Genomic DNA, 10,671 nt, shown 5'->3' with positions numbered 1-10,671 from the left:
GAATTTTGCTGGGTATAGTAGCCTGGGATGGCATTTGTGTTCTTGTAGGGTCTGTATGACATCTGCCCATTTGACCATAGCAAGAAGTCTGTATCCAAAAATCAAGCCTACAATTCATTTCTTGGTGCAGCAGAACTGTCAACTCTCAGCTTAGCTACGATGGAGATAAAATCATTTGGTGATGTGAGGGTCATTGAAGTACAGCCTTATTACAATGAAACCCAATATCTAAAAATTGTTCTTATTTTGGGCTTGTACCACAGTAAGAGCCAAGATTATAAACTCTACTAAATATAAAACAAACAAACAAAAATACTTTATATATTTATGTTCATTTAAGAAAATACTAGTAGTGATGTATTATTTTGAAATATACAGTTAATATGTTTGGAGTTATTTAAAATGTATATTGAGAAAAATGTATTTTCACTATTGCTGTAGATGAGTATCTACATAAGACTATTAAATTGATTGTTGTTTCATATCAAACAACTTTTATAATACTTATATTTATTGTTATAATATTTTATAAATTTTAAAGAATATGACAAAAAAGATATTGTAGGTATTGAAGGGGGTCTCTGGGAGGAGTTGGAGTACAAAAGGGAAACAAGAATGTGATTTAATTCTGTTTACTTAAAATATGTTTTTAAATGTTAAATTCAGATACATTGAAATCATGTAATTTTTCTCATCATAATGCAATAAAAGTAAAAAAAAAAGAATTACACTCTTTGTTGAGCTCATAAAGTAACCTTTTTTAATTCTATACCCCAGTTTTTGATTGAGTTGTTTGGGGTTTTGGTGATTATCTTCTTGAGTTCTTTATGTATTTTGGATATTAGCCCTCTGTTGGATGTGGAGTTAGTGAAGTATTTTTTTTTCCAATCTGTAGGTTGTTGATTTGTCTTCTTGACTATTCTCTTTTGCCTTACAAAAACTTTCCAGTTTCATGAGGTCCCATTCATCATTTCTTGATCTTAGAGCATAAGCCATTGGGGATCTGTTTAGGAAAATTTCCCCTGTACCAATGAGTTCAAGGCTCCTTTCCAGTTTCTCTTCTTTTAGTTTCAGTGTATCTGGTTTTATGTTGAGGTCCTTGATTTACTTGGACTTGAGCTTTGTACAAGGTGACAAATATTGGTCTGTTTGATTCTTCTACATTCAAACTGCCAGTTAGAGAGACACCATTTATTCAATATGCTTTCTTTTGTACATTATATGTTTTTGGTATCTTTGTCAAAAATCAAGTGACCATAAGTGTTTGGTTTTATTTCTGGGTCTTCAATTCTGTTCCATTGATCAACATGTCTGTTTCTGTACCAACACCATGAAGTTTTTATCACTGTTGCTGTGTAGTAAAGCTTGAGGTCAGGGATGGTAATTCCCTCAGCTGTTCAGAAATGTTCAAAGTCCTTAGTGATCAGTGAAATGCAAATCAAAATGACCCTGAGAATCCACCTTACATCAATCAGAATGACTGAGATCAAGTCCTCATGTGACAACACATGTTGGAGAGGGTGTGGAGAAAGAAGAACACTCCTCCATTGCTGGTAGGATTGCAAACTGTTACAACCACTCTGGAAATCAATCTGGAGGTTCCTCAGAAAATTGAAAATAGGTCTACCTGAAGACCCAGCTATACCACTCTTGGGAATATATGCAAAAGATGCCCCACCATGCCACAGGGGCATGTGTTTCACTATGTTCATATGTTCACTATGGCATTATTGTGATAGCCAGAAGCTGGAAACAACCCAAATATCCCACAACAGAAGATTGGATACAAAAAATATGGTTCATTCACACAATGGAATATAACTCAGCTATTAAGAATGAGGATATCCTGAGTTTTGCAGGCAAATGGATGGAACTAGAAAATATGCTGAGTGAGGTAACTCAGACCCAAGAGGACATGCATGGTATGTACTTATTAACAAATGGATATTAGTCAAAAAAAGTACAGAATACACAAGATACATTCCACAGAACTCAAAAAGGTCAATAAGATGAGGTCCCCAAGTGAGGATGCCTCAGTCCCACTTGGGAGAGAGAAGTAAGCTATCACAAGTGTGTGGGGGGGATCTGGGAGGGAAAGTGGATGGTGTGGGAGGAGTTGGGTGGAGAAAGGAACCTGATCTGGTATAGAGTGAAGGAAAATGACTGAAGACCTGAAAGCCAGCAGAAAGAATGGAAACAGGCAACCTCAGGAGATAGGAGGTTGGGGATAGGGGACCCTCCAGAAAGCACCAGAGACTTGGGAGGTGAGAGACTCTCAGGACTCAAAGGGAGGGACCATAGGTGAAATGTCTAACAGTAGGGAGAGGGAACTTACAGAGCCCACCTCCAGCAGGAAGACAGCACTCTGACCCATAATTGTTCCTGTCTGAAAGAATGGAAATGGAGAGGAGCCTGAGGGAAAAAAAAAGGTTCTGTGACTAGTCCAAAAAGTGGGATTCAGCTCAAGGGGAAGTTTCAAGGCTTAACATATTACTGAGGCTATGGAGCACTCACAAAAAGGAACCTATCATGACTGTCCTCCAAAAGACCTGAAAAGTAGCTAGAAGAATCAGACGCAGATATTTGCACCCAACCAATGAACAGAAGCAGCTGACCCTTGTTATTGAATTAGAGTAGGCTAAAAAAAGCTGAGGAGAAAGGTGATCATGTAGGAGGACCAGCAGTCTCAATTAATCTGGACCCCCGAGATCTCTCAAACTTTGGATCACCAAACAGCTAGCATACACCAGCTGATATGAGGCCCCCAACACAGATACAGTAGAGGACTTCCAAGTCTGTGTTCATTCAGAGATGATGTACCTAACCCTCAAGAGACTGGAATCCCCAGATAGCTTAGAGGTCAGGTCAGGTAGGGGTTAGGGACATCCACATAGAGACAGGTGAGTGGGGAGGAGGAATGGGATGTGGAACAGTTGGAGAGTGGATGGGGGTGGGTGGGGAATAAAATATGGAGTGTGGAAAAGTTTAATTAATAAAAAAAAAAGTAACTTTGTGCAGTCAGGCCTTTCCTTCCACCTTTGCCATCGGTTCTGGGGTTCAAATTCAAGTTATCAGTCTTGCACTACATGTTTCTTTAAGTACATGAACAGTCTTTTAGGCCCTGATGTCATGATAATGAGACATACTGGCCAATTAGTGGCAAAGTCCATGGATATTTTGCAGGGCATGATATATGTACAGTAGGAAAAGCAGAAAGATTTAATATCTTAAATTATCAATATTCTTGAAGGTTCAACAGCCTGGAGTCTGTGAAGATGCATCCCTCAATGTACAAAAATGTGGTCACCGTGTTCCTTCCACTTTGCCCTAAAGTCAGATGCATACCTACTGGTGACTCAGAAGTCCTCTCCTTCCTCTCGCCCTGACATTTAACTGGTTTTGACATGATTTACAGTCCATCTTTATATGTAGCCTGCAACAGACTGACGGAAAGCCATTGCTCCTGGTTTTGTAGGTGCAGTCTCTGAAATGACTCCCGACCCATTCATTTCTATGAGTACCAGTAGAAGCTGGACTCCAACAGGGGCGTTAGCCATAGACCATCTACACACACTCCTCTCTGCTCCTTCCTCTTGTATGCTTGAGCTTTTCCTTCATAAAACATGCACAGAGGGGGGAGAGAACAGGGGTGTGTTTTAGTTTTTGTTTATTATATTTTATTTTATTTTTTGGAGGGGAACCTGGGAAAGGAGATATTGTAAATAAAGAAAACACCTAATAAAAATAAAAATTAAAAAAAAAAACATGCACAGAAACCTGTTACTTAGCTTCTGCTTCTAAGGAATGCTGAAAAAAGGAGAGCACTGAAAAGGATGCCTTCCAGACAACTAGACAGCTCACAAAGTTTTATTTATTTATTTATTTTAAAATTATATACTAAATCTCCCCTCCCTTAAATAGACTTAAGCAGTAGCAACTGAAAACAGTGATAGGAATCAGGTAGATTCTGTGATAAATCCTGGTTTTAGCAGATACTATCTTATGTGAGTTTCAGTAAGGAATATAAACCAAAATTTACTCTTTTAATCTATAACTGGATCAAAATAGTTCCTGCTTCTGAGATGTACTGCCCAATTTCTATCCTGGGTCTAATAGGAGCTCGCTTCTAACTATAGCAATGGAGACAGCAATTCTCTAATCCTTCTGTTGGTGAAGGAAGAAAGAGCTCATTGCACACAGTCCTGTAATAAATATTAATACAGATGTTTCAAGGAAACCTGGCCTTCTATTACCGACTTTCAGAATATGCTTGGGTTTTTGAAGATATATAGTAATAATTTGCTTGAAGTCAGTCACAATAATACTGTCATGTGGGTCTTGATATAACCAGGATGCAGGACAAGGACAAGCTATAGGGGTAATACTGGTATTTGAATTAATCAGTGAACTATAAGAGCATCTGGGAGAATCTTAGTGTAACAAAAGTGAGTGTCTACCTGTGCATCACAAGGCTCAGGGTTATTTTTGTTTCTTTGATTGTTTTAGGTTTATTAATGAGACAGAAATTTGCTATTTTACCACTAAAAGTAAGTTCCCTAAATTTTGAATAGATTATGTCTCCAAATGTCAGTGTTAATGTTATGGGATTTTGGAAAATTTGTGTTGACTTAAGTATGTGACTGTTGGAAGCCCAGGGGTGCTAACCCAAGCCCTGAGATAGAGAATGAAAATTGTGCTAATTTCTAATTTGTGTGTAAGAACTGAGAAAAACAACAAAGATTATAAATGATTAAGGGATTATCTGTTTCCTAAGGAGGAAAATTATGTGATTAATTATTTGGAAGGATTGTTCACAGGATTTTTTTATATACATAGCTCTCAAGATCATCAAATAACTGAACTCTTTCCAGTGACCATGTTGTTATGAGTATACAGATGACAAGAGACAATTAAGTTCATAGTGAGAGTTATAAGCAGGGAACTCATCTAGTTGTAAAGGTTATAGTATTGCCAGTAGATGAATGGCATCTACTTTTAAAAAGATGCCATTTAAATTTTTTTATCTGTCTGAGCATTTGACTACATGTGTGTGTGTGTGTATGTATGTATATATATATATATATATATATATATATATATATATATATACATACGGAGTTTTAATCAAAATATGCATCTGAACAACACTGAATCTAGTTTTTGCTATAGCCATGATAAATTAAGAAATCTTTTATGTAAAAGGTAGCAGTATCACTAGGCAAGTAGAAGCTAACTATAATCATTTAAGTTGCTTGCCAATCCCAGATCCCTTTTCTGTATCATCTACATACTGACCCCATTAGGAGAAAGTCCAGAGTCCATTAGATATCTCTGAAAGTCCTGTCTCTGGTGTAGATTGATGTCATAGTTTGTAAAGGCTCGGAGGGAAGCTAGGGTAGGATAGTGCTTGCCTATAATCCTAGAACTTGGGAAAGGGAAGTTAGGGCAGCAACTCAAGGCAGAATAAATTTCTATATCAAGTGCTAAATAGCACAATACAGTCATGCCATGGAAACCATGAACAGTACCTTTTACAACTAACTGGGGAAAGCTATGATACAGAGTTACAGGAAGGGTAACTTTAACATTCCAATTAACCTCGAGAAAACACCTACTATCACAACCACAGTAAGCTTGAAAAGCACCCATTTCTTAATTTATGAATATTTTTTCACCCTCATCCAAATGAGGAGAGATTAACAAGCAGCCAAATCTTGAAGAACCTTACAGAAACCCTTTAAACCTCCCAAAGTTTCTAAATGGCTTTTCTCCCTGCCATCCGCTTCGCTAAATAAATGCTCTTTTGCAACTCTCGTATTTGCTTTGCTTTTCTATTTGGATTTAAATTTAATAGATTTTAATGTTTATATTTTATTGTACATTCTCAACCCAACATAATAGTTCTTCTTTTACTTCTTTGACTTATTTTTCATGTAGCTCAAGCACGATTTAAACTCTGTGTGGCCATGGATAGTTTTAAATAACTCTCCATTGTATTGATTGTACTTCTCATGCATTGAGATTTCAGATATGAGTCACCATGCTTGGGTCATTATGGTCATTATGGTCAGAAAGTAGTCTACTCATCAAGTGTCATTTCCAAATCTTTAGGCTACCAATGGGGAAGTTTATCAGCTCTTGGATGGGCCCAGTGCTAATAAAGTGGGTGATTTAGTCCATTCATTCAGTATTTGTTTGTTTGTTTGTTTATGGACCAAGCCAATATTCTCCTAAATAATTTTACTGCTAGCTTGCTAATTGGACATAGTTACAAACTCTCCTCTAAACTATGCACAAATATATTAGTAAAGTCTTCAGAGCTCATTAAAGATGTTTCTTCTTGCAGTAGATGGGGGTGAATTGAAGAAAGCAGACACATAAAACAAAGCACAGAATGTGAGTGTCCGTAGAATGATCAGCTAAAAAAGGAACTTCTATATCACACCCTAAGGCTCAGGGACCAACTCTGAAGAGGAGCACAAAGACTGAAAGAACATGAGGTCAGGGAGAACCAGCATGAAACTGTCTTCTGGGTATATCAATAATACTGCAATCACAATATGACAATATCTGTGTTTGCCTATATGATAACAAGAATGGAGTGGGGAGGTGTCCTTATCAATAAATAAGGAGTTTTAGACAGATGGTGGCTTTGGAGAGAGGAAGACTCAGTTTTCCTTGAGAATATGGGTCCTGATATTTCTACCATAACCCAGGGGGTGGCTCCACTACCATGAATCTATTGTCAGAACCAATTTGTGGAAATGGATTATTAAGCTTATTTGTTTGAAAAAAGGACATAAAATTGGGGGATTAGAGACATGAAGCATCTCAAGGAAGATTTAAGAGAAAGAGCTGGGGATGAATACTTTCAAAATACATTGTACAGAATTCATAAAGAATTACTAAATTATTGACTTAAAAGTCTGTTGCTTTATCCTTTTGAGGATTGTGTGACTGATTTCTTAAGCAGGAGAGTGAGGGATGATTTAGGCTATATCTGTATTGTGTATGGCTGACTGTGAAGCTAGGGAATTTCAGTATATAAAGGTCTTTTTGTTTCCAGGACAACCTTATACAATTTGGACACTTCTAACTTTCAGCTTCATTTTAAGTTATTGTTGCTTCTCTTATTGAGATTGTGTATTACTGTGTAACTCAGTCTGGATTCAAGTTATCTGTCTTCCTGCCTCAACTTACCTAGCACTAGAATTAGTTTCAGATTTTCAATTTCACTGCCCTTTATGCAATTTCTTACTTTGCTTCTCAAACTGCTATAACTTTGTCACCTTTCCTAACCAGCCTCTATTTGAACAAAACCAAAAGCAATATTTTCGACTTTTTTTCTGTTTAATGTATTACCTGCGTTCTCAGAGCTTCACTATCCATGATATACAATGTTGGTTCTCTCTCTCTTTCTCTCCTCCATCTTCCCATTTAGCAACACAATTTATAGTTACTAAATCTGGGTCTTTCACTAACAGAAAGAAATGTACATAAATACACAGTACATATTTCAAAATATGAATAAGTCAGATGTCTGCTAGCAAATGAACCAATTGCATCGTTTCCATTAGGCTTATGGAACATCTATAGACATTGATATGACTTCAGATGTAAAATCAGCTTAATATTATAGAGAATAGTACTATTACTTTTGTATATATCTGTGTGGTTTTCCAGTAAATCAGTATATTCCTTGACTAATGGGATTGTTTGTGATGATTGAACTTGCTTGTCAATTTCATTGGATCTGGAGTCATCAGAGATGACACTGGGTGGGTCTTTAGGAATATTTCCTGGAGGGATTAACTGAGTTAGAAGACTCTCCATGAGAGCAGGTTGCAGTCTTCCACTGCAGCCCAGATAACAGGAGGTCCAAGGGGACAGGTTGATTTTAGTCTGTCTACCTTTGTTCCTTGCTGATGACTGCATCTGCCCTGTTCTGTTGCTCTTGCTGTTATCTCCACTACACACTGTCACCAGAGCTAAACTTCTTAGGTCATCCAAGGCAAACTTCTAGGAATCTTCTAGGAATTGAGACTATTGAGGCATTCAACCTCTAAGACTGAGCTATTGTGCTCTCAGGTTCTCCAGTGTTCACACAACCATTGCTGAACCAGTTTAAAATTATCACATAATAAACCTTTAAGATACACTACCATTGTCTTGGTGCTCTTTCTGTAAAGATCCCTGACTAAATATACTCATCTTTAAGGAATGACGTTGGAGTGGTTTTCCTGATAAAATAATATCACATTTATATTCTTCTGTCATATGTGCTTGTCAAATTATATGTGTGACTATATCTGACTTATTGCATACTATATCCTAATATTTATATTCCTAATTTATATACTTTTAGAGCTAGCAACATCAACATTTACAGAAGACTTTAAGGAGAGAAGTGGCCATGTCAAAGAATTTACACACTTTCACTGCTTTCTTATTGAATGAGGTTATAGGTCAATAACCAAATGTATTGCTTAAAACATCAGGGATTATTGCAGAAGAGAAAACAAGAGAGTGTAAGAGCCAGAGGTGGTGGATGATTACTGAAAACAGTGTCTGATGTATACAAGGAGCAGCTACACTAGGAACTCACAGTTGTGACAGCATACACAAGATCTCAGGCCAGACCAAACCAGAACAAGGAGGAGAGACAGACACAAAGGCCCACCAGTAGTCAAGGAGTTGGAAATTGATAGCAACTAAAAGAGGCAGAATCAGTTTTCCTCAAGCCTATAGCATCTGTTAGATTAACAGCACACCAGTGGAAGGCCACCCAGCCAAGTATACATGGACATCATAGATGGGTTGTATTCCATTGGGGGAGGGGTAAAATTTGAGTGAGTAGGGAAGTGAAGTAGATCTGAAAATAAAGAGGAGATAGGCAAACACAGTCAAAACATATTGTATGAAATTCTCCAAGAAATTTAAAGACAAGTATCAAACCAACCAACCAACCAATCAACCAAATAAACAAACCCAAACCCTGTGGACTGTGGTCCTGCCAATATGTTTGCTATTGCTGATATTTGTTTTATCTTCTCTCACTGAGCAAAGGTCCAGGCAATTAAGGATGGGTAAAGTCCTCATACTGAAAACTGGAGACAAGAATCATTACGATTTGTTTAGATCTTCCTAGCTTCAAACTTCCTGGTTTTATAAAAAGCAAATATCCATCTAATCTTGAATAAAAACAATGAGATCTTTTTATTTAAATGCAGTTTTTTTCTATGCTGGGCCCAGAAGGTGGGGGGAGGGTGGGTATAACTGATTGATTAGTTACTTGATTGATTGTCTGTTCCTTCACATATCTCAGATTTAAATAACACTAGAAAATATATCCCCACTTATAGGAGTCATTCAAAGGTGCTTTGAAATAAGCTCTTTTGTCTCAGTGGGTAAAGGTGCTAGCTAGAGGGCTGGAGAGATGGCTCAGCAGTTAAGAACATAGACTGCTCTCACAGAGGTCCTGAGTTCAATTCCCAGCAACCACATGGTGGCTCACAGCCATCTGTAATGGGATCTGATGCCCTCTCCTGGTGTGTCTGAAGACAGCTACAGAGTATTCATATGCATTAAAAAAATAAAATAAATCTTTAAAAATAAAAAGGTGCTTGCTAGTGAAGTCTGATGGCCTGAGTTCAAAACCACAATCCACGGGAAGGAGAGAAGCAACCCCCGTGTATGTCTAGACACACATATAGAAATAATTGTAACTAAAAAATAAAATGCAACAAACAAACAAATCAAATCCTTTGTGTACTCTCTTCTCAGACCTATTGCCTATGGTGGAAGCAAAAGGGAAACTGATCCAGGAGCCATCCTGGCTATCATAGGAGGGTACCCAGAGCAGTGTGCTTCGGAGCAGTGGGGCACTTTGGAGGTGAAGAACTAAAGGCCATATAAATGTGCTTTCCATGGAAGACTTGTTAGGGCTGGAGAAGCTAACTGAGCATCCTAGTTAATGGAGTCATATACACATAAGCAGAATGAAAGCATGCCTGGGTTTTTCTGAAAATGTGAGGAAGCTGAATTCTATAGAATTTTCTTGGCTGAAAATCCAGCAATAGTCTAATACTGGTGAAATTCTTTAGATTTGTCAGGAATATTGGGCAGCATTCCATCCTTAGCTGATCTTCCCATGGCTTAGCTTAGATCCTATCTCCATTAAATTGGAAGGAAATCAAAAACAATCAAAGAAACAAAAAAACCCAAGAAGAACAACAAACGACTGAACAAACAAACAAACAAACAAAAACCCAAGTCCTCTTTCTCTGTAAAGGAGAATAAATACAGAGGGAATATAAAAAGTGATCAATGTCTGATGTCATAAATGAAGACATGCTGGAATAAAATGGGTTTTTATGTTTATATATATGAATGCATGGCTGGGGTGACAGTTCTATAAGATGGGTAAAATGCTTGGTATACAAGAACAAGAACCAAAGGTTACATCTCCAATACCCTAGTGAAAGCCAGAAGTGATATAGGCATGTACCTCTAATCCCAGCACTTTCTGGAGAAAGTAAGTTGATCCCTAGAGATCTCTGGTTATATATCCTAGCTGAAACCAAGAACTCCAGCTTCAGTAAGAGACCCTGCCTTAAGAAATAAGTAGAGAAGCAATGAGAAAGAGGCCATTGATACATAGATACATGCCCT

At 37.6% G+C, this 10,671-nt stretch overlaps 1 protein-coding gene across 1 annotated transcript in view; it reads right to left on the bottom strand.

Moving 5' to 3' along the window:
• Grm7 (glutamate metabotropic receptor 7) overlaps window positions 1-10,671 on the bottom strand; it is a 906,484-nt gene that overhangs the window by 429,501 nt on the left and 466,312 nt on the right. Inside the window, exon 4 of the mRNA XM_031382827.1 lies at window positions 6,216-6,230. Coding sequence (XP_031238687.1) covers window positions 6,216-6,230 — 15 coding nt within the window. The remainder of the gene's footprint in view (window positions 1-6,215; window positions 6,231-10,671) is intronic.

This window comes from Mastomys coucha, unplaced genomic scaffold (assembly GCF_008632895.1).
Source record: "Mastomys coucha isolate ucsf_1 unplaced genomic scaffold, UCSF_Mcou_1 pScaffold20, whole genome shotgun sequence".
Classification (NCBI taxonomy): domain Eukaryota; kingdom Metazoa; phylum Chordata; class Mammalia; order Rodentia; family Muridae; genus Mastomys; species Mastomys coucha.
This window is presented reverse-complemented; position numbering and strand designations above follow the sequence as displayed.